Source organism: Protopterus annectens, chromosome 5.part0 (genome assembly GCF_019279795.1).
Source record: "Protopterus annectens isolate FY-2018-M chromosome 5.part0, PAN1.0, whole genome shotgun sequence".
Classification (NCBI taxonomy): Eukaryota; Metazoa; Chordata; order Ceratodontiformes; family Protopteridae; genus Protopterus; species Protopterus annectens.
The window spans coordinates 151390625-151416610 of record NC_056735.1 but is presented as its reverse complement, the minus strand read 5'-3'; the positions used below and the strand labels follow the sequence as shown (position 1 = coordinate 151416610).

The 25986-nt window shown below is 38.6% G+C and overlaps 1 protein-coding gene across 1 annotated transcript in view; it reads left to right on the top strand.

The window, feature by feature from the left end:
• TSGA10 (testis specific 10) overlaps window positions 1–25986 on the top strand; it is a 1008750-nt gene that overhangs the window by 300246 nt on the left and 682518 nt on the right. Inside the window, exon 9 of the mRNA XM_044071816.1 lies at window positions 14429–14580. Within this exon, the coding sequence (XP_043927751.1) occupies window positions 14429–14580 (152 nt within the window). The remainder of the gene's footprint in view (window positions 1–14428; window positions 14581–25986) is intronic.

The following is a 25986-nucleotide window of genomic DNA, read 5'->3' as shown; positions in this document are numbered from 1 at the left end:
AGGCTATTCTAGCTCAGAAATCACTAGAGTGAGTGATAGCAGATGCATGGAAATTGAGATCTACAAGATGTAAACCATACATGAGCTCTTATAGTGCTGATACAAGTATACCTTATGATACAAGTATTGATAGAAATAAGTTTAGAATAGTTTTTAGATTTGCAAGTGACATCAATAAGTATACGGAAATTATTAAAAAGAATTGGCACTTATTACATGAAATACCAGGTCTGGTTTCCACAGTTGGTGACACCCCAAACTTCAGTTTTAGAAATAATGTGTCTTTAAAGCAGCAGCTCTGTAATAGAGAACATCAGTCTTTAGAAAAAATCTTTCAAACAGACAGGGCACCTTCCGTGCAGGAATTGTGCTGCTTGTCAGCATGTCTACACTAAAATGAGTACATTCATCCTGTGAAATGTTTTAAACTTTATCTAAAAATTATTATCATTGTAAAAGTGTCGATGTTGTTTATTTTTGTTTTTGCCAAGCATGCCATGCCTATTATGTAGGCAAAACAAATAGGAGCTTTAAAGAAAGAATGTTAGAACATATAAGGGACATACGGAACCAGAAGCAATCAAATGCTCTAGCTAATCATGTCCTGAATACAGACAGTACCCATTGTTTTAAATTTTTAATCTTACAACAAATAGTAAGGGCAAACAGAGGTGGTGACATAGAAAACCACACTGAAGAATTAGAACAACAATGGATCACTAAATTACAAGCAGATAGATATCCTGGTTTGAATGGCTGCACCTCATTAGTTCCTTACCTTAAGGCCAGGCGCCTTAAACACTAAAACATGAGTTTTTTTATATATATATATATTTTTTTTCATTGTACTATTATGGTTATATGTGTGTGTATATGTACATACATATATATATATATATATATATATATATATATATATATATATATATTTTAATAACTATCAGGGATGACACCCCCCCTCCCCCTTTTTTTAAATATTAATATTTTTTAAATATTATTGTTTTTAAATATTATTGTGTGTAAATACACACCTTTCTATATATTTTATGCATTTTTCTTATGGATATTGATATATGTTCTTATGTTAGTGGAGTAATATCTCTTTAAATTGTGATGTCATACTAATTGTCCTAGTATTTAACCAAGCATCAGTTGTAGTGATGTGGTCTGATGAAGCAACATTAAGTTGTGAAAGCACTTACCGTTTGTCTTCTGCAATAAAGTACAGTGACTGATTTCCAGTGTGTAACTTTGGTGCCTTAATTTACTTTTGCTGTTGTTGTGTGTTTTGGGCACCTCAGTGTACCTGCAGCTGTTTGGTTTTTGCATCTTTAGTTATAATTGATGCTTTTTCTAAGTGGGTAGTAGCTTTTCCAGTAAAGCATCCTTATGCACACACAGTAGCAAAGCTTTTGACAACAGAAATAATTCCTCGATTTGGCCTTCCAAGGCACATTTATAGTGATAATGGGTCTCATTTTGTTAACCAGATTGTGCAGAAGTTGGGTCAAGTGTTTCAAATTGATCTCAAACACCATTGTGCTTACCATCCACAGTCAGCTGGACTGGTGGAGAGACACAATGGTGTCTTGAAGAGTAAGCTCCGCAAACTGATGGCAGAAACACATAGATCATGGACTGCATGCCTTCCATTGGCACTCCTGTACATACGAATCTCACCCTCCTACAAAGGACTTACACCATTTGAACTTTTGTTTGGGAGACCATATTACGTCCCGCAGTGGCAAGGATTGTTGCCAGCGGAACGTGAGGGGGGTGAGGATCTAGCGGATTATATGAAGAAGCTGCTAAATGTCAAGTCTCTTGTAACCAATGACTCCTTTGCAGATTCCAGAAATGAAACCTTGTTAAGCGTGGCACCCGGGGTCTGGGTGTGGATCCGAATTGTGAAGAGAAAGAACTGGTCATCCCCCAGGTGGGAAGGCCCATATCAAGTAATTATCTCGACACCTACGGCTGTAAAGATCGCAGAGAGGACTTCGTGGATTCATATCACCCACTGTAAAAAACTTAAGACTTTTCCTTCTACCATTGATGTTGGTCAGACTCCATCTTCCCCTGAACGCAAAGTCTGACTACAAAGGAAGGATGGCCATGTTCAACTGGTACTTGATGATGATTTTGGTGGCGAAAGTAAATATGTCCATACGAGAAGGAACAGTTGTGAGAGAAAAAGGAATGGTGGTGCTGCAAGCGCAAACAGGTGTTGTTACTACTGTGTTCAAGGTAAAACTTTGTGAAGGAATTTTGGACTGTTCTAAATGGAACAATAATGATTTCTTGACTCGTGCAAAATATTTGTGCAATAGAGACTGTACGTCCTGGTCAAATGTTTGGTGGTCAACAGATGTGAATGGATGGGAAACAAGTGGTGCAGTGATACCAGAGAAAGATAAAAGCAGGCAACAAAGAATAAAAATTGCGCATTTCCAAGGTACCGAAGTAATTACTATAACCATTGTGTCACCACAAGAAAGTGATTCAGGAGTTTATGGAATCGGAGTGACTCTTCCAATTGGAACTGACCCTTTGGGGACCCTCCAACTTAAAGTACAAAGCCTTAAAAATGCTACAAGTAAAGCAGAATGTTCATCGTGTTTCACTGTTGCAGTCATGACTGTTGGGTTCTCCCCTGCTGGCAGGCAGCCCTCGGTCGGCCAGAATCCCAAAGTCTGGGTCCGTCGTTGGCTGTTCAACCATGCTCCCTGACGTCAGAGCGCCAGGAGTATAAAGCTGACAGCCGACGCCATCTTCTCCAGTCTTTCTTGCCGTGTGGTGATAGCAGTTCGCAGGTGCCGGTCGGCTGACTCCTGATGATTTTTTCTGATATACTTCAGTCCGAAGATTTTCTTCTCCACTCAAAGCTAAGTACCCGTTGAAACTTTTTCTTGCTCCACTCCGATGTCAGAAAAAGTTAATAATTGTATTTCATGTGGGAAGCAAATACCTCATAAGGATTTTCATTCTTACTGTATTCCTTACTTAGGCCCTGACCACGACGTAGCTAGTTGTCGGTTTTGTGCTAGATTCAATCAACGTACAATTAAGCGAAGGTACGATTTTGCTTTTCATTACTTCGGTAGGCGCTTTAACTACAAAATGTCGTCGGATACGGTTCCGGCTACCGGAGTTCACAAACGTCGCAAGGATAAAGACAGGCCTCCGAGGTCCAAATCTGATGATAGCGCACAAGCGGAGCCAGCTTCAGGTTCGGCCGTCATCAGTGAGGCACTTTTGCAGCCCCTGTTGTCGGCCATTTCAGAACCGACGGCCGAAACGGACTCTCATGAGGAGCCAACCAGGCCTTTAAATAGTTCTGTTGCAGGACCTTCGGACAATGCTCCTTCGGATGGGTCCGGAGCCGCTGTGCAGGTACCGGCTTCCGAAGGGGTTTTCAGACCTACTCAGCTTCTAATAAAGGCAAAGCCAAAGACAAAGGCAAAGACTCCTTCTAAATCAAAGACTACAACACAGGCCTCCTCTGAACCGGCTCCCAAGTCACAGAAACAGTTACTCAAGATGGCGGAGGATTTACTTACTATGATTAGGGGTTCACATCCCCCTCCAGATAAAAGGCCAAGGCAGGATGTTTATTATGATTCCTCTGATCAAGCTTCTGTTTCTTCAGTTTCTTCTTCTGATCAGGAATATTCTTTCCCTCCTTATGAGGATTCTGATGCTGAAGAATCCATTCCTTCAGCTTCTCCCCCTGAGGATTTCTCTTTTGGGGAAACTTTGCATGAAATGAGGGAACATTTCCATTGGGAAGGACAGGAGTACTCGGAATCTAAGAAAAGACTGAGGGATTTTCTTCTTCTTCCCCAACATAGACCCCTGGCTATTCTCCTATTTGGATATTGTGGATGATGCCTTTTCGGAGGCTAACTTAACCCCTGACTCTTTTCCTCCTGCTCCTGTTAAGCCTGATAGATATTACAGGGTTCCTGATTCCCATCAGTTTTTATACAAGAACCCTTCTGCTGACCCTGAAACCATTTCTCAGGGTCATAAGGGAGTTAAGGCTGCTTCTGCCAAAAATCCCATTCCTACTGAAAAGGATTCTCGATCCTTAGAGAGATGGGGCAAAAAGGTGTGCACTTCTGCTACTTTGTCCATTAGGGCCTTAAACTGTCAGTTTCATATGTTTAAATACCAGCAATTGCTCTTGTCTGTTTTAAAACAAAAGCTTACTTCCATTTCTGCCTGTGCAGATGATAAGGAATTACATGACTTATTGCATGCCACTGAACAAGTTGGGAAGCATGGTTTACACTGTGGATTTGATGCCTTGGAGGCTTCTTGTAGGGCTGCGGCCTCTGGCAAAGTTATTAGAAGGCATGCATGGCTAAAGGAACAGAATTTGCCTGAACAAGTAAAGGCTAAATTATTGGATGCTCGTGTTCAGCATAATGTTTTGTTTGGATCAAAAGCTGAAGAGGTGATTAAAAAGATGGAGGATAAGGCGAAATCCATGCAAACAGTTAAAGATTTCTTACAAGTACAGCCACCTAGATTTAGCAGGAATATGCCTTCAAAAAATTGGTCCTTTCCCTCATCAGACAGGCCTCAGAGGGGTAGATATAGATGCTCCAGAGGAAGGCCTCAAACACAAGCTTCTTTTAGACCAAGACAGTGGGCTGCTTCCACCCCTAGGGGAGGAGAGGACAGGTCACAAACTCAAAGGAAACAAACTCAATGACTCCCTCTGTTAGGCTACAGGAATTTCTTGCCTGGAAGCCCCTCTCGGAGGAAAACTCTCTCTTTTTTATCAAAATTGGGCTCAAATAACCCAAGACAAATGGGTTTTGCATGTGATTTTAAGAGGTTACAAATTCCATTTTCATACCTTGCCAAGGCCAAGCGGATGGCCGGAACTTCCAAAACATCAGTGGACGGAGGCTTTAAACCAGGTGGAAGCTCTTTTGGCTATGAATGCCATAGAACTGGTTCCACTTTCAGAGATGGGAAAAGGCTTTTTCTAGTCCCAAGGAAGCAAAACTCATGGAGACCCATTCTGGATCTGTCGGTCTTGAACACCTTTCTAGAGATTTCAAAATTCAAGGTGCTTACTCTACAGCAGCTACTTCCAATGCTGTCCAAAGATGCATGGATGGTAACTTTGGATCTAAAGGAGGCATATTTACACATTCCCATCAGGCAGGATCGCAGAAAATACCTCAGGTTCAAGGCCGGATCGAGGCACTTTCAATTCTCTGCGCTGCCCCTTGGATTGTCTACTGCGCCCAGGGTCTTCACCAAATGCCTGGCTCCAGTAGTAGCTTACTGCAGACTCAAGGGAATTCAAATTTACCCTTATCTGGACGATTGTCTAATTCAGGCAGACAGCAAGGATGTCTTACTCCAGCATCTAGAATTTGTACAGAACCTTCTCAAATTCCTGGGATTCTCTGTAAACATAAAAAAGTCAAATTTAACCCCATCACAACAGATAACTTTTCTGGGTGCACTTTTAAACACCACAACCCAGATGGCATTTCTGACATCCGAAAAACAATTACAGCTGGCTTCAACTTTCAGAACCTTGGCAACTTTAACTCAGCTATCTGCAAGGAAATTCCTGCAGGCTTTGGGTTACATGGCCTCTTGCATCCTTCTCGTACCATATGCAAGACTATACATGAGGAAAATACAGTGGTACCTAAAAAGTGTATGGTCTCAGCATTGCCACAGTTTGGACATACTGATCTCCATCCTTCCTTGCCTTCAAAAGGAATTTCTTTGGTGGTCCAGGGCATGTGCTCTAAACAAAGGGAAACCCTTCCATCTGCCTCCTGCCACTCAGATTCTAACCACGGACGCCTCGGATTATGCCTGGGGAGCCCATTTTCAGGGCAATTGTCTGCAGGGCCTTTGGACAAAGGATCAGAAGCACCTGCATATCAACTTAAAGGAAATGTTAGCCGTTCAGAAAGCTCTATTGGCCTTCAGGAATCTCTTACAACCAGGACAACTACTAATACGGACGGACAACACCACAGTTATGTGGTACATAAACAAGCAAGGGGGATCTCATTCCTACCCCCTTTGCAGACTAGCCATGGATCTATGGAACACAGCTCTAGCTTGCAATCTGGATCTTCAAGCTCAGTTTCTACCAGGGAAACAAAACTTCCTGGCAGACAGTCTGAGCAGAAACCTTCGGACCCACGAGTGGATGCTGGACAGCAAAATATTCAGGATGATAACAGAAGTCTGGGGATGTCCTCACATAGACCTCTTTGCATCCCATCTCAATCATCAACTACAGAATTTTTGCACCAGGACTTTCCACAGAAAAGCTTGGAAAGTGGATGCCCTGTCATTCAGTTGGAGGTACCTCTCCGGATATGCCTTTCCACCTCTTCCTCTTCTTCCACGGGTCTTATTGAAGATAAAACAGGGCAAGCCCAAGATGATTACCTTGCTGGCTCCAAATTGGCCTCGGCAGTTTTGGTATCCAACTCTAAAAAACCTATGTCGGGAGCCCCCTTGGGTTTTACCTCAGTCTCCGAACCTTCTGTCCCAACATCAGGGTCAGGTTCTACACTCTCATGTCAGAACTCTCAGCCTGGTGGCCTGGTTAATCCAGGGCCTTTGATTTCTTCTATTCTACCCAAGCAGGTTATGGATGTCATTTTAGAAGCCAGACGTCCTAGCACTAGAAAATCTTATGCAGGAAAATGGAAAATATTTTGTTCCTGGATGCAGGCTCAGGATTCTGATCTTTTTCTTCCTAACATTTCCTTAATTTTACTTTACTTGACTGATCTCTTACATAAGGGTCTCTCTTTCTCTTCCATTAAGATACATGGTTCGGCTATTTCTGCTCATTATAATACAGACCCTCCCATCTTTTCCCACCAGCTCATGACACAGTTTCTCAGAGGTGCTAAGAACTTAAGACCTCCTAGATCTCCTCCCATTCCTGCTTGGGATCTCAACTATGTTTTGGAAAAACTAACCTTGCCTCCTTTTGAGCCTGCTGCTTCTTCTGACATCAAGTTTTTATCTTGGAAGACAGCTATCTTGTTAGCCCTAACCTCTGCCAGGAGAGTTTCAGAGTTACAAGCTCTTATGGCTGTGGAACCTTATATTATTTTTCATCAAGACAGGGTATCTTTGAGGACTAATCCTACTTTCATGCCTAAGGTGGTTTCCAAAGTGGCTTTAAATCAAACTATCCACTTGCCAACTTTTTTCCCCACTCCTCAAAATAAAGGGGAAAAGATCTTACATTCCTTGGATGTACACAGACAACTACGTTTTTACCTGGACAGAACCAAGGACATCAGAAAATCAGAACAATTGTTTGTTTCTTATGCTTCAAGCTCCCAAGGTAAAGCCATTTCAAAACAGACCATTTCTAAATGGATTGCTCATGGAATCAGATTTTGTTATTCACACCATGGAAAGCAAATCCCAGGGAGTATATGGACTCATTCCACCAGAGCTACTGCCACTTCTGTGGCCTTCCTCAGGGGAGTTCCTACCAAGAACATTTTGGAAGCTGCAACTTGGAGTTCAGTGCATACTTTTTCTAAGCACTACAATCTACCTCTCTACTGTAAGTCTAGGGCAGGCTTTGCCTCTGCAGTCTTGCAGGGCCTTTTAGCCGCCCCTTCTTCTTTATGACCACCTCCCTTTCTTTCAGCTTTGGGATTCTACCCTACAGTCATGACTGCAACAGTGAAACACGATGAACATAGTACAGTTGTGTACACCTACCATAAATGTAGATGTTCGAGTGTCTTCACTGTTGCAGTCTCCCTCCTGTCCCCTCTTATTTTTATTTTTGTGTATTTCCTTTTTTCACCATTCTTCTGAGGTGTATTTGCAAAGGTTATGGGACCTTTTTCATTTTGGGACTCCTGACATCTGGGGCAAGAAAAACTGGAGAAGATGGCGTCGGCTGTCAGCTTTATACTCCTGGCGCTCTGACTTCAGGGAGCATGGTTGAACAGCCGATGCCGGACCCAGACTTTGGGATTCTGGCCGACCGAGGCTGCCTGCCGGCAGGGGAGAACCCAACAGTCATGACTGCAACAGTGAAGACACTCGAACATCTACATTTATGGTAGGTGTACACAACTGTACTTTTTGCCTTCACAGAAGAAGAACAATTGTTACTCGAGACGGGATTCGTACACCATAATGAAGGGTTATCTTGGGTTAGATATAGTACCCGATAGGCACATCGTGAGAACTGTGTTTCTTGTGCTGAAGGTAAACAGCAACTAGCGACAGTCCCATTGATGCAAGATGAAGGTAACCTAACGTGTCTGTTGAAATTATTCTTCAACAAAACTGAAGATAAATGCAAAAATGAAACTCAGCGTTTTCCAGTCATAAGCAAAGTTGAGAAACTGCCTACAGCGATTTCCTATCCAGGTTCGTATATGTGCATTTCCAGAGATGGCACAGGAAAGAATTATGGCAATATGGGACAGAACTATTGCAATGTTACTGTGAATGGCAATGAGAATCCATTTCTGGAGAACCAAACTCATAGTTTAGCAGACGTTTGGTGGTTATGTGGAGACAACAAACTCAGATCAAGGCTTACGATTCCCTGGAAGGGAACTTGTGCACTTGCAAAGTTAATTCTGCCATTCTACATTTTCCCAGTTCCAGCAAGCAATTTCGTAAGACAACCTGAAATAAAGCCGAGGTGGTTGAATAAGAGAAAAGGAGAGGCACCGAAGCAATCCTTCAATAGCGGTGTCTACATCGATAGCATTGGCATACCAAGAGGCTTGCCTGATGAATACAAAGCAATAAACCAAATAGCAGCTGGTTTTGCATCCATCTTTGTCTGGATTCAACCCAATAAGAATGTGGACTGGATCAACTACATTTACTATAACCAGCAGCATTTTGTGAACTATACCAAAGATGCATTAAAAGGTATTGCTGAACAACTGGAGGCCACTTCGCAGGTGGCATGGCAGAATCGAATTGTGATGGATATGCTCCTGGCCAAAGAAGGAGGAGTTTGCAGGATGTTTGGAACTTTCTGTTGTACGTACATTCCAAACAACACTGCCCCTGATGGGAGCATCACTCGAGCTTTGAAAGGTTTGGAAATGTTATCCGAAGAATTGGCAGAGAACTCTAGGGTAAATAATCCCTTTACAGACTTTCTACGAGCATGGTTTGGAAAATGGAGTCATCTCATCAGCAGTTTCCAGGTGTCCGTCGGAGTCGCTGTGGCTATCATGGTGGTATGTGGTTGCTGTTGTATACCCTGTGTCAGAGGTCTTCTACAAAGACTGGTTGATACTGCTGTTACGAAAACGATGTACCAGCAGTTGCAACAGACTGGTGAAAGTGAATACATTGAAATGTGACTTTTGCAAATGTTTTGAAGTTTAAAAGTTTGTCTTGCAAGTGAAGTAATGTATGCAAAGAAAAACTTAGTTTTTACCATATATTGCTGAAATAAAAAAACAAATAAAAGTGTTTTGAGGGGGGAAATGTTAACAGAAAAAGTTTTAAAACATACTGTTATTTGTCTCTTTCTCCCATCTAGCAAAATGAATATGCTATTTGCTGAAGTGTTGGTAAGAAAAGGTCATTGAACCATGTTTATTAAAGATGGGCTTTACCTATGATAGATGTAGTTTGCTTATGAACTTGAATAACATCTGTTTTCTATACTTCTGTATAAAGAAAGCTAATTGCAGTTAAATGAAAGCTTGGTAAAAGGACGCACGGCTGAGTAAGAGTTAATTTACTGAGGCAGGCTGTGTGCCCTGGAAAATTCCAGCTACCACTGCTGAACTAAGTATTCTGTACCTTTTTGAACATTCTGTACTAACTGTGGTTTTGAGGTAAACATTCTACACTAGCTGTGGTTTTGAGGTAAAGCATTCTTTTCTGATGTAATTTGTGATCCTAGATGTTTTTCATAGTCAACTGTCAACTGTTAGAAATGTAACAAAAGCTATTTTGGCTAGTGACAGGAAAGTATAAAAGTTGATGTCAGTAAACAAGCTGATCAGATTGAGATCATCTTGGCCAACATGCTGCTGTAATCTGGTTAGCTGCAAATAAAGAGGTTTTTCATCACCTGAGGCAGATGTGACTCGCTTGAATTTTTTTCTTCTGACATGAACCAGTTCCTGGAAGACCCTTGCATACAACTTCCATTTGATAGGGTCTTTCCTGATCTTGCTCAGCTTGTCTGTAATATATTTTGCTCTGACAAAATGTAGGTAGCTTGGAGGAACAGACTGAGCTGAGTCTCTAATTCTCAGGCTATCATAGCTAGTCTTCAAACAGGATAGGAACTGGTTCACCCTGTTCATTTGTTTGTGTCCCACTTCACTGTGATATGGACTGTGATTATTAGCAGAGGACTTGGAGTCCAAATACAGTTCAGAGATTTGAGAGCATTTATTATAGCTAACATTTCTTTGACATTTATGTTCCTTAATCTGACTTATTTTTCCAGAGGTCCTAGACTTAGAGACAGCTGTGGTTACAGACCAAACAGGAGCTGAAATGGGGAAAAGGAAGACGGGTTGAGAAACAACTGATTCATCCAGGACGGTAGCTCATATTTTTCACAAACTCCACTGCTGGAATTTTAAATGAAAGGGTATCATGATGTTGGGTCAAAACTGATTTGAACAAACCATTGAATGAAAAGAATTATAATAGTAAAGGCCATGAAACCTAGAATTCCTAGATATTCCGTGGTAGGCTGGTTGGAAAAAATCAGAGACTGATCCTTGTGACAGTTTGTTTTAAGGAAGAAAAAAAACATTGTGATGGATATGTCAAGCAGATATCCAAGAAACACTATACTGTGAAACTGAATAAGAGATATCTCTATGTTTGCCTGAAAACTCAAGCTGAGAAAACTTTTTTTTTACCCAAACCAGAGTTTTTTGGCAATCCAAAGAGCAAAGCAGAAAATTGAAATTGTAAACCATACACAAAAAATGAATGTGATAATAAGCATATTTTATAATTCAGAGTTACTAGAAAACTTGAGAGGTGAAAAGAGAGGTAACAGTTTGTAGATAGATCATTTTGAACTTTGGGATTTTCTTTATAAGATTGCCAGAGTGGGAAGGGGAAAGCACATAAACAGGCACATAGTCAGTATGAATTGTGGGATGACCCTCCTTTCTTTTTTGAATCTCCCTTTCATTGCTGTTTTGAAATTTTGTGCACCTGTGCCTTGCTGGGAACATTTATTCTGTTTCTTAGAAAAGAAACGTGAAGTGGAAGAAAAGTTTGTATTCTATTCTATTCTATTCTATTCTATTTTTGCAAGGATGATTGAAAAAAATCTGAGTAGCCACTAAATTAACTTTCTCCCCTTTCATCAAACCTTTAAATTACCTCAACAGAGGAAGGACCAATTAATGGCTCTTTATCCAGGAGAACATTCAGGATCTCAGCTTTGACATCTTCTGGTAAATTCTAATAAAGTAGACAGGCATTTCCTTTCATCACTGACCCTGTGGCAGCTGCTATAGAAACATCATCAGCAGTATCATAAGCACATTTTAGAGAATTTGTGTTACCTAAAACACAGAGGATAAAGAAGGGAGGTCAGCAATTAACATTCTTATAATGTCAAAGGAAGCCAGCAGAAACTTAGATGTGCCTGTGACAATTCTTTATTCTGTAGGCTAATGTGGAAGAATTATAAACCTTCTTCCCAAAACCTATTGAAGGCTTTTCCCAGCTAGTCAAAATAAATAAGCTGACAAAGAAATGAATGCAGAATCTGACCTGGGATTAGAATAAAGGAATTTATAGAACAGGGGCACATTATATAATTTATCAGATTTTCTGGGAGCAGGTGGCTGACTGTAAGGTAAATTGTTGGCTTCAAAGAAACCATCATCTAAGGCTGGCAGTGCAGGTGGAACAGCTGCATGTTAAACAAAATCAATTTGTTAACAAATATCGTTGCTGGGATTCTGGTATATCCTTTGTTACCACTGAAATAAGTCCTTCACTCTCGCAATAGTATCAGAAAAATACAACTCCCAGTAGTAGAATCTGAAGAATACCTTTCCTCAGAGTCAGACTCCCTATTTTCTGTAATGGTGACTTGAGAAACAGTCTAAGTCTAAATCCTGTCGCCGATACTGGGAATTAAAATCTGAAAGAAAGGAAAAACTTTTCCTTTTTAAACGAGGTCAAGTCTCGGCATGTAAATACTGAAAGGATTTAGATAAACCTTTAGCAAAGCCCACCAAGTCTTTCTTATCACGCAAAAAGAGCAGCTTGAAAGACAGTCTCTTCACAAGGAGTGAAGCTTCTCAGAGTGTCTTAGCAAAAGAGCACCACCCAGTCCTTTCCCGATGACAACAAGGGTGGTTCTCTCTTATCTGACAAGGGAAGCTGAACAGCCACAAAGGATGTGCTTGCCTCCTGGTTCTTGTTGGTTTCCCAAGGAGCAGCTACAGGAAGACCAGGAGAAAGTGATGAGTAGTCTAATGAACAACAGATGGTCACAGCAGAGTCACTCATCAGTGGCTGAGGTGACAGGGGAAGTTGGAGTCATGACCAAAGCACCCCCGAGATAGTTGTACTCTTCTTGCAGGGGATGATCAAATTACTAGGACCAAGGTCCACGTGTTTGCTGCAGAAGGTGTATGTCAAGTGATTAGCAGAGCTTTGAAGAATCAATCTTATCTCCGAACAGAAAAGTTAAGTTCTGAGGTAAAAAAAAATTTAGTGACAACCACCAAATTCACTAGCTCTAGCCCCTTTTAACACTTTTTGACTGAATGGCAACACTCTTCCTCACAAAATAAATGCTAAATTATAAAGTAATCCCCACATTAACCCAGGAACATCTATCTAAAGAAAAAGGTGTCTAACAAGCTGCTAGTGGATCATTGAAGAGTTGGTCTTACCTCCTGACATATAAGTTAAGTTCTGAAGTAAAGTTTTTTTAGTGTCATCTGCCAAACACATTAGCCCTAGTCCCAGTCAACACTTTTTTGACAAAAAGTAACACTTTTCCTCAGAATAAAATGCTAAATAAGAAAGGAATCCCCACAGGGACTCAGGACCATCTGCTAATGAAAAAAGGTGTCTGACAAATGGGTAGCAGGGCTTAAAAGAGTCAGTGAAACAAGCTGACAGGAAAAATCTGTTTTGAGGTAAAAATTTTTAATGGCAACATCCAAAACCACAATTTCTAACCCATAGCCTCAAGTTTTGATCAAAAAATTAAACATTTTCTCACAAAAATCAGTTTGAAAGATATTTCCCTCAGGGAACCAGGTATTTTTTTTTAGTGACAACCACTAAAATACCAGTTTTAGTGTTTAGCAAATAATTCTGTTCACAAAAATTATGGCAGTACCAGGTATTCCATAAGAGGGCACTTATCTGCCCAACCATGATGAAACGCTAACTGACTGTCAGTCACTCAAAACCCACAAGGAAAAGTGCACATCAATGGCAACAACGTTCTGAAGCTTTTGTGCCCTAGCCACTGATTTTATACTGCTTTCCTCAAGCTGTACAGTGGATAGACAGTATTTAGGGGGTTCTAAAGCTTTGGAAGGTGACTGGCTTGTCTAATCCTTGGTAGGATGTCCATAATGTGATATAGCTTAGTTTACTGCAACAGTGATCTAATGATGACCATCTATTTTTCATTATTTTAAAACCTTGCAAGATGCCTCTCATCTTTTAAAATTGAATCAAAGGGTGTCTGCATTCCATGTACTGCAGTACTCTAAGAAGCTGTATCTGCAATACTGTCTATATGCACTAAGGGAGCCGACACAGTTTGTGGTTATCATTCTTGTTGTAATGGAGGGATAACACCCAAGGGTGTGCTACATGTTTTCACAACTCTGATGTGACAGTTCGTGACCTAATCTCCAGATAGATCTATACTACACTGCCTCTTACTATTTTTGTCACTTGTCTAAACACGATTATGGAATATACTATGTAATATTTGTAATTCTAGCAATAGTAATACAATGTTTGGCTTCTGCATCTGCAGTTTTTCACAGAGATATGGTACTGGAGTAGTTATGATGTTTCCATATATTTTACAGAGTTTCTTCGTAGATTAGTTACAGCCATTTCTTTCATGGTATGTTTTCCTCATAGGTTAAAATATGTAATATCTCCTTTTACGTTTGTTTGATATATCTGTGTCATTATTAACAGCACATCACATGACTGTGGCAAACATGTGATTCTTACAAGCCAGATGGGCCTATTGCATTGCGACCGGGATAAACTAAGAGATTTAACTAAGCTGCAGAATAATGTGAAATATGGGGAACTTTCAAATGTTTTTACAGTGCAACTCACACAAAACAGCAATTCACATATCGTCTCCATAATTATTTTTTATATTTATCTCTTTATGTCTCTCTCTCTCTGTCTCTCTCTTCCATTAAAATAATAGCTGGAAAATGGCCGTGTAGAAAATAAATCAAAACAATCATCTTTAAAAGAGTTAATACATACTCTTGAGGAAGATATGCGAATGTTGTCCAGTAAATTGCTTAATACAGAAAACGAACTGGCTAGGCAAAAAGGAGAAAACAACTCTCTCAGGTAACTAGAGCTCAAAAATATTTGATGTTCATACTCTAGTAAATACTTAAATCCCAAAGATAGAGGTTTTATTTTTACATATGTAATAGTTTTGTGACATTGGATTCAAGCATGCATTGTATTTTATTAAAAGTATTCTTGATTTTTATGCATGTAAAACATTTCATGTACTAGTATGGCTGTATTTCTTCAGTAAAGTTTTGTTGTTCTTTAATGTTTGATATTCAGTAGAGTGGATTGATCCACAAAAGAACCATTTCACCTACAGTCCACAGCATTACAAGGTTCACTGATTTAACATTTAAAAAAAAAAAAAAAAAGAAAAGTAAGATGTAAAGTTATCACCATTGGGTATGGTGCAACAAATAAAAGGTGTACTTCCTTGTATGACAATCGAAATGTTGTATAGGGAATCATAGTTACCAAAAGTGTTATTGTTTATAAGTGAACACACCAATACACAGGTAAACCTTTCACTTCAACAAGATAATCCTATGAGAGATTAATAATGCAGTCCTCATAGAGAGGGGTCTATATTATATTAGCGAATACACTAAATTGTGAACACTATAATCGACCCACAATACCCGAAAATCCAAAATGTCGAACACACGGATCAGTGATTTTTTTCCTAGGGAAAAAAAAATCGCTGATCCGTAAAATAGAAGAAAAATCCAAACACAAAATAAAGTGGGGGGCTTTGCCCCCCATATCCTCCCATGTGGGGGGCTGTGCCCTCCCACACCCCCCTACTTAAATATACTAACTCTCAGATCGGACCACAGTGGAGCAAATGGCAAAGTCCTGAAAATGGCCCAGTGATTTTTTTCCCTAGGAAAAAAAATCGCTGTTTTGTGCTTTCGGCATTTTGCCATTTCGCATAATCACACTCGACAAAGCAGCATTTGCAAACGTAAATGTTCGCTTAAATAATAGGAACCCATCGAGAACACTACCCTAAGACGTAGAATGCATTTATTTATTTATTTATTATTATTTTATTTAACATTTGTTAACTGGGAAAGTCCGACTTGGAACAAAGTCAATTATCAGTGGAGGCCTGGGGAGAAATGCTCCAGATGCATGTCTTTGTAACATGGGAGGAAACCGGAGCACCCGAAGGAAACCCACACAGAAGGTACCCCAGCTGAGAACCAAAACAGAGAACCTCTTGCTGTGAGATGACAATGCTACTGCTGCACCACTGCTCCATCCATTGTGACATCTCTGTACACTTAAGAATAGTGCAGGTAACGTATAAGAGAAATACGCTGAGATATCCAAGTATGTTTTAAAACATCTACAGAATATCCCTAGGCTAAGTATAACATGCCATTTGGAAGCTAGCCTTTGTATGCTATGTCTTTAAATACATACATTTGCAAAACAAATAGTGCCTGTCTGGTGAGGCTGTGCCCTAGAAGAGCAAAAGAATGGAAAGAATAAAAATTACTTTGCAAGAAGACTTGTATATTAACAAATATCAGTTTGTAAAGTCCATGCCCGACTGTACTAAAAATTGTCTACAACTGGAAAATGAGGGCTAATGGAAAAACAAGTCCATATATGTATCTATGCATTTATTTATTTATTCATTAACCTGCTAGATGGGCTTGTTTATGGGCATTTATTATCTGTGATTTGGGTGGGCACAATGAATTACATAAAAATGTCACACTCCATAGCTTTAGTAGTCATATGGTGCATTCACCATCAGGCAGTAGTCACGTCACCACGTTAAACAAACAAACAAGCCTTTTGCATAATGCTCACTTTATCAGAGTTTTTTCTAATATTTGGCATTGTGTGTAACCAGTTTTTAAAATTTTTGCAGCTGTACCTTACGCTGTAAACTCAGGCACACTTGTAATGTTGAGGTGATTGCCCTACTAGAATTTAAGTATTGACGTAAAGAACCTGAAAATCTTCTGCCAAAAGCAGTGAGCATTTCATTCAAATGCACACAACTGCAATCAGAAAATCACAAATGTGAGATTATTGTCTTACACAGGTGTCAGACCTTCCATACACTCTATGTTGGGGATATTCCACGCACAGCTCATCCCCTTTGCTGTATTTCACTTTTTCTTTTCTTTGGCAATATTGGACAAAACTGCTGTTTTTGAATTGCAGTGGCCAGTTTTGACTTAAATGCTTATATTTCACAAGAATGAACACTTCCTGTTTGACAAAATCTGTGTTACACTATGAAATGCCATTGTCCCTTGAGTCTCTCTCCTTTTCCCTGTTTGTGTGACTTTGTTAATGCAGAGTCTCCAAGAAAGCCAGCTGCAGTATTTAATTTTTAGAACCACAGACGGGCTCCACCTGATTATGGTTTACTCTCATTAGTTTACTAGTCCTTTGGCTTTTAATGGAATATCATTATTAAAATGTAAACATATCTTTGATCACAGTGGATTTTTTATTAAATTTCTTACTTTGTTTTAATGTCTCACAAAAAGGTAGAAAACCACAAAAGAACCAACCAGCAGAATGTGAGCAATCTAAAGGACACAATGTTTATTGAAGTTAAGCGCTTTCCTCTCTATTACAGAGACTTCCTCAGAACAATGTTACACAAAAACACAGCCAAATATATACCCACCCCTCAATTAGCCATTCAAAATTGCGCCAAAATTTTAAAGCAATATATACACGTCAAATTACAGCAGTAAAAATATTGCATGTAACAAATACCAAATCTAGTTAAATGTTACCATACAATATTATAATATGTTAATTATTAAATAAAATCCATATTAACTTTACTAACCTAAAATTCGATCAAGTTTTAAAACGCTAGCAATGCTTATAGTTTCATTGATACCTGGGTAACAAGAGGCATTTATAAACAACTGCCATCTCAATTCCATCATATCCAAATGCACATCTGTAATGCACCCCTGCTCATCCAGCACCAACTGATGTAAAACCAAAAATTTAAAATCATGTGTTGGATTTTCATTGATATGTCTGTACAAAGCACTAGTAACCCTACAATGTCTGATGTCACCCAGATGTTCACCTATTCTTAATTTAAATTTTCTACAGGGTTTCCCAATGTAGAAACTAGAACATTTTCCACATTTAGCCATATACACAAAATTGTTACTATTACAATTGTAGTGGCCTGTAATATTGACAGTCTTCCCTTTAACCCTAATTTGACCTTCACTTTCCATTATAAATGGACAAAAAGAGCAGGAAATACATTTAAATTTACCTACTTTTCTATTGATTCTGCCTTCATGTCTAATACTTTCCAAAATATTCTTTATAGATTTGTCCCTCCTAAAAACATGTCTCGGGTTTTTACCAACTTTCATCCCAACATTAACATCAAATTGAAGAATTTCCCAATTGGCATTTACCACATCAATAATACTGTTGGCCATGCCATTGTATGTCAAAATGAAGGCTGATTTGTAAAACACTTTTTCATTACTAGGTCTATTAGTACTCACAAATCCGTGGCCCAATATGAGTCTATAAAAACCTTGTTTACATTTGTGGGTTACCTCATGAGCGAGGTCATCCAAAAGACAGTCAGGATATCCCCTTTGTTTAAACATATGTGTAATAAAATCTAATTCTACCAAAGAATTCACATCAGAACTCACCATTCTGGCAGCCCGCACCAACTGGCCTTTAACTACTGCCCTCTTTTGATGGTGCGGGTGCCAGCTCCCATAATCCAAGTAGGAATTTGAGAATATGGACTTTCGGTGAATTCTGGTGTTAAAATTCATACTACACCAATCTATCTCAAGATCTACATCTAAGTAGAAAATTTTATTCTTACTATAAACATAGGTAAATTTTAAAAAAATCAACTGTTTCATTAATATATACCAGAAACTCATTCAAACTGTCTTCTGTACCTTTCCAAAGAAGAAACAAGTCATCCAAGAATCGGGTATAGTGTGCAATATTACACATGTACCGACTATTAATCAGAAATTGCTGCTCCCAATAAGACATAATAAGGTTGGAAAAAATGGGGGCACATGCCGGCCCATTGCCACTCCTTTCACCTGTTTATAATACTGTCCCTCAAACCAAATGTAGTTATTTTTTAAGACTAATTCCATAAGTACACTCAGTTTGTTGATTTCATCTTGAGAAAAAAATATTGGTTTTATTAAGTTGTTGTTCTAACCAATAAATACCTAAATCATGGGGAATAACAGTAAGCAGATTAACCACATCAACAGTGACCATAATCATATCTGTGGTTAATTCAGTGCCATTTAATTTGTCAATAAATTGCCAGGAATCTTTACTAATATAATCAAAAAAACCCAGGCACTTCTGCATTTCATGATCTAGGTATTTGGCAATAAAATAAGTCTTGGACCTTTTACCATCCACAATGGGCCTGAAAGATGGATTAACCAGTCCCTTGTTGATTTTTGATATACCAAAAAATGTTTGCCACCCTAGGATATTCATTCCTCAAAAAGTGATACTCATCTACATCAATTTGGGCCTGGTAAATCATATCTTCAAGTGCCAAGTCTATCTTTTTATAAGCCACCCTAATCTCATTTAGGGAACTTTCCTCATAGGCTTCATCAAGTAGAATGTTATTCTTGCCATCTAAATATTGTCTGTTATCCATAACTACCACTCCATTGCCCTTGTCTGGTTTCATAAATCTGACCATGGGATCTTTAATCAATTCAAGCATAAGCTGCTTTTCCTCCCCAGTCAAATTAGAATAATCAAACTTATCAGTGTTAAGTATAACATTTTATAATTGCCTTTTCACACATTCTTTCAAATAGTTCAATAGTTTTGTTCAATGGAGGGTTAAAAGTACTAGCTTTTTTACTATTATTCCTGGTTTGATTTTCAACTGCAGCCTCCTGGTTATACCATACTTTTAAATTTAACTTCCTAGTGTATCTCTTTAAGTCAGTAATAGATTCCACCAAGTTACCCACCCTACATGGAACAAAGGTGAAACGTTTGGCTAAAAAAATCAGCATGCTTTTCACTCACAGCCAGCCTTGAATAATTATAAGTTTTGAAATCACCCTTACTATTAGTGACTATCTCGGGCCTAAGCCCTTCATTGTTTAACATTTGATTGTCAAGACACTGTATCGACATCCAACATATGTTCACAATTGTCATTACCATTTGTATTAGACATTAAAAATTCAGGACCCTCATTTTCATGATAAACACTTGCATTTGTCTCCAAATTAATGTATTCAGTAGTCATACCATTAACTATGTCACTACCAGCATTAATATTTTCAGTAATACTATAATTGGATGTAATATAGTAGGATAGGTCTGTCAACAAGCATAAATCATTGCCATTGTCCACTTCAAGTTCAGAACAACAAAAAGTACATACCAGCAAAGAGTCATCAACATGGTCGTTGTGTTGTTGATTCGAACTACAAGAGCCGTCTTCGGTCAGACAATTAATGCTGTTGTGTTCTGCATGAATGTTAAAACCAAGCGAACACAAGGAACAGCTAATGGTTTCAACATTGTCACGTGAAACCGAATTGTGGAATTTGTCAGTGAAAACTAATTGTTCCTTGTCCTTTGAGCCTTCAGTTTCGCTCCCGGTGCTACAAATTGTTGGGGGCCCTTCCCAAAAAAAGCAGAAGAAGAAGTAGAAGCACCTTCTTTACCCCGCAAATGGTCGGAACGCCTCACCTCTTCATCCACACTTGTAGCTGACTGCAAACGCTGGTTATGCACTTGTCTAGAAGTCGCACTATGTTGCATCACTTCCTTTTCTTTACTTAGTTCACCAACACGCTCATCTTGGACAAGGAACAAGTAGTTTTTACTGACAAATTCCACAATTTGGTTTCACGTGACAATGTTGAAACCATTAGCTGTTCCTTGTGTTCACTTGGTTTTAGTTAGAATCAACAACACAACGACTATGTTGATGACTCTTTGCTGGTATGTACTTTTTGTAGTTCTGAACTTAAGTGGACAATGGCAATGATTTGTGCTTGTTGACAGACCTAACCTACTATATTACATCCAATTATAGTATTACTGAAAATATTAATGCTGGTAGTGACATAGTTAATGGTACGACTACTGAATACATTAATTTGGAGACAAATGTAAGTGTTTATCATGAAAATGAGGGTCCTGCATTTTTAATGTCTAATGCAAATGGTAATGACAATTGTGAACATATGTTGGATGTCTTGATACAGTGTCTTGACAATCAAATGTTAAACAATGAAGGGCTTAGGCCCGAGATAGTCACTAATAGTAACGGTGATTTCAAAATTTATAATTATTCAAGGCTGGCTGTGAGTGAAAAGCATGCTGATTTTTTAGCCAAAGGTTTCACCTTCGTTCCATGTAGGGTGGGTAACTTGGTGGAATCTATTATTGACTTAAAGAGATACACTAGGAAGTTAAATTTAAAAGTATGGTTTAACCAGGAGGTTGCAGTTGAAAATCAAACCAGGAATAATTGTAAAAAAGCTAGTACTTTTAACCCTCCATTGAACAAAACTGTTGAACTATTTGAAAGAATGTGTGAAAAGGCAATTAGAAAATGTTATATTTACACTGATAAGTTTGATTATTCTAATTTGACTGAGGAGGAAAAGCAGCTTATGCTTGAATTGATTAAAGATCCCACGGTCAGATTTATGAAACCAGACAAGTGCAATGGAGTGGTAGTTATGGATAAGAGATGATATTTAGATGGTATAAATAACATTCTACTTGATGAAGCCTATGAGGAAAGTTCCCTAAATGAGATTAGGGTGGCATATAAAAAGATAGACTTGGCACTTGAAGATATGGTTTACCAGGCCCAAATTGATGTAGATGAGTATCACTTTTTGAGGAATGACTATCCAATTGGTTGGGAGCGTGGCCTAATGGTTAAGATGTTTGCCTTGCAAACACAAGGTGCAGGGTTTGAGTCTCACAAGGGATAATTGGCTAGGCTTAAAATGGCTTGCAAGGGCAGTTAGCTTAATCCTAACCTATGAATAGGGTGGCAAACATTTTTGGTATACCAAAAATCCACAAGGGACTGGTTAATCCATCTTTCAGGCCGAGACTTATTTTATTGCCAAATACCTAGATCATGAAATGCAGAAGTGCCTGGGTTTTTTGATTATATTTGTAAAGATTCCTGGCAATTTATTGACAAATTAAATGGCATTGAATTAACCACAGATATGATTATGGTCACTGCTGATGTGGTTAATCTGTTTACTGCTATTTCCCATGATTTAGGTATTTATTGGTTAGAACAACAACTTAATAAAACCAATATTTTTTCTCAAGATGAAATCAACAAACTGAGTGTACTTATGGAATTAGTTTTAAAAAATAACTACATTTGGTTTGAGGGACAGAAGACAGTTTGAATGAGTTTCTGGTATATATTAATGAAACAGTTGATTTTTTTAAATGTACCTATATTTATAGTAAGAATAAAATTATCTGCTTAGATGGAGAACTTGAGATTGATTGGTGTAATATGAATTTTAACACCAGATTTCACCGAAAGTCCACATTCTCAAATTCCTATTTGGATTATGGGAGTTGGCACCCGCTCCATCAAAAGAGGGCCGTAGTTAAAGGCCAGTTGGTGCGGGCTGCCAGAATGGTGAGTTCTGATGTGGATTTTGTGGTAGAATTAGATTTTATTACACATATGTTTAAACAAAGGGGATATCCTGACTGTCTTTTGGATGACCTCGCTCATGAGGTAACCCACAAACGTAAACACGGTTTTTATAGACCCATATTGGGCCAAGGATTTGTGAGTACTAATAGATCTAGTAATGAAAAAGTTTTTTACAACTCAGCCTTCATTTTGACATACAATGGCATGGCCAACAGTATTACTGATGTGGTAAATGCCAATTGGGTGATTCTTCAATTTGATGTTAATGTTGGGTTGAAAGTTGGTAAAAACCCGAGACATGTTTTTAGGAGGGACAAATCTATAAAGAATATTTTGGAAAGTATTAGACATGAAGGCAGAATCAATAGAAAAGTAGGTAATTTTAAATGTAATTCCTGCTCTTTTTGTCCATTTATAATGGAAACTGAAGGTCAAATTAAGGTTAATCGGAAGACTGTCAATATTAGAGGCCACTATAATTGTATTAGTAAAAATGTTGTGTATATGGCTAAATGTGGAAAATGTTCTAGTTTCTACACTGGGAAAACCAGTAGAAATTTTAAATTAAGAATAGGTGAACATCTGGGTGACATCAGACATTGTAGGGTTACTAGTGCTTTGTATAGCCATATCAATGAAAATCCAACACATGATTTTACATTTTTGGTTTTACAGCAGTTAGTGCTGGATGAACAGGGGTGCATTATAGATGTGCATTTGGATATGATGGAATTGAGATAGCAGTTGTTTTTAAATGCCTCTTGTTACCCATGTATCAATGAAACTATAAGCATTGCTAGTGTTTTAAAACTTGATCGAATTTTTGATTAGTTTAGTTAATACGGATTTTATTTAATAATTTAGTAACATATTATAATGTTTTATGGTAACATTTATTTAGTTTTGGTATTTACTACATGCAATATTTTTACTGCTGTAATTTGATGTGTATATGTTGCTTTAAATTTTTTGGCGCAATTTTGAATGGCTAATTGAGGGGTGGGTATATATTTGGCTGTGTTTTTGTGTAATATTGTTCTGAGGAAGTCTCTGGAATAGAGAGGAAAGCGCTTAACTTCAATAAATTTTGTGTCCTTTAGATTGCTCACATTCTGCTGGTTCGTCCTTCTTTGGTTTTAATGTCTATTAACTAAGACCAGCTCACTAACAGCAATTGTACTTTTGATGGTGACACAGGATGTCATACGTTCTTACAGGATTCATAGGAGTTTCATGGCTATTTCAGTCTAATGGCCGTGTTTGCTTTGTGAATACCCACCCTCAGACTTTGCCTTCTTTTTCAAAGAAGGAGAGTCCAATCAGTCACAAGGAAAATTTGACAGCATACCTCCAGTCATCCAGGTGTAGTTTGAAGGAAGATATTAAATCACACCTGTAGAGGACATTTATTCCAGAGAACGGGGATGTGCTAAGTGATGCATCTATCTCTCCATTGCATTATCTTGTCTTCTAATGAATGTTTAAGTCTCTGGTTTAGGTCTTGCTGAAATATGGGAGGTTGAGGACCACTAATCCAATGGTAACTGAGGCAAAGATCACCCTTCAGGAATCTGTAAGATAGAGATTCCAGGGACAGAGCTTTCAATCTCCCTTGATAACTAAGTTTTTTTTTTAAGACCAGACATTATTTCTGTTAGGAACCTCTGGGTCTTTCTGAGTTTATTGAGATGTTATGTGTGATAAATATGGAATGGAGAATTGTAATCTATAATGGATCTGAAATAAAGGGGGGTGATAACATCTTTGGAACTAGATGAAATACCTCTGACTGCTTGCTGTACTATGTAGAAAAGTTTCTTGATAACATTTGCCACGTGATGATCAAAGGAGAGGGAACTATTAACCCAAGTGCCCAGGTTCCTGACTACCTTTTCATTTTGAAAGGTTGTGTTATCTATACTGTACATTGTGGGAAACTCCCATTTCCTTAAAGAAACCATACTGCACTATTTAGCATTCATTTTAAGCCGATTTTCTGTATGCCAGGTAATAACTAAGGGTGACATCTTTCTAAAGGGTTCAGCTATCTTCGGGGGTTTTAAGAATTATATCCAGTTTGCCTTTGTCTGTAAATTTGATTAACCAGGGATCCTATTTATCATTTTTTAGGTCAGAGAAGTAGATGCTAAACACACACCTGTAGAGGATGCCACTAGTTTCATTATTACTACTTGAAGAAGCACCTGCCATACAAACTCTGTTTGGTCTGTCTTTCAGCCAGTTGTCAATACATCTTACCATGAAAGGATCTATGTTTAAAGATGCTACTGTCCTTACAGTTCCACAATGAGGTATAGTACTGAATGTTCGGATCCATCTTATCATGAAAGGATCTATGTTTAAGGATGCTAGTGTCCTTACAATTCCAGCATGAGGTCTAGTACTGAATGTTCGGATCCATCTTACCATGAAAGGATCTGTGTTTAAGGATGCTACTGTCCTTACAGTTCCAGCATGAGGTCTGGTACTGAATGTTCATATCCATCTTACCATGAAAGGGTCTATGTTTAAGGATGCTAGTGTCCTTACAATTCCAGCATGAGGTCTGGGACTGGATGTTCGGATCCATCTTACCATGAAAGGATGTATGTTTAAGGATGCTAGTGTCCTTACAATTCCAGCATGAGGTCTGGTACTGAATGTTCAGATCCATCTTACCATGAAAGGATCTATGTTTAAGGATGCTAGTGTCCTTACAGTTCCAGAATGAGGTCTGGTACTGAATGTTCGGATCCATCTTGCCATGAAAGGGTCTATGTTTAAGGATGCTAGTGTCCTTACAGTTCCAGCATGAGGTTTGGTATTGAATGTTTGGGCCAGATGATCAAGTTAAGCTTTATGAACAGTATGATCTTACTGACAGCTTGGATAACCCTCTCAAAGAAGTTAACAATGTTTTCCAGGCACAATCTCTCTTAGATGAAGCCATATTTTTGGAGTCAAGCTTAATTAGATTTTTAACATATTAATTAATAATTTGGTTATGATACACTCTTGTAGTTTTACACATCAAAATTGTAAGGGTGATTGATCTGTAATTTCCATGGTCATTGATAAGCCCGTCCTTGTAGAGGGGCAGCACCACATCAGTGCAGGATTTGGGTACACAACCTGTGGCCAGGCTTATGTTAAACAATTTAAGGAGTGGTTCAATGAGATCCTGTTTGACGCTGTTTAATAATCACCCAGTATGTTATCAGGTCCCATGGGGGATTTTTCAGTTTGTATAGCACTTTAAGAACATATTCTTTAGTAGTGATGGGGGATAGGAAATTCTGAGATGAGTGGTGTTGGAACAGACATTTCATGGGTGAAGTTTGCAGAGAACTAGTGTGCTATTATATTTATAATGTTATTTCATTGGAGTGTGTGTGTGGGGGTACATTATGGAGAAGCTCAGACTTAGTTTTCTGTGAAGCTAAAGAAGGATTTATAATTATCCTTTGCTTCAGAACCTTTTCTCTGTTCATGGGTTATTGTACTTTTCATCTTATTGGGAATATTTTAGACTGTCCTTATTCTGATGAATTCTCATCTTACTGTACATTTTAAGGAGTATATTCCCTCTTGTTATAATATTTGTTTATGTTGGCTGACCACTAAAGGGAGTGAATTTTAAATTTCCCTATTGTGTCTGGCTCTAGTTTGAACTGATGAATCTGAGCATTTGTCTAAGCAGGCATAGAACTCCTTAATGAAGTAGGCTACTGTATCAATGTCAGTGGTAGTGATTTCATGAG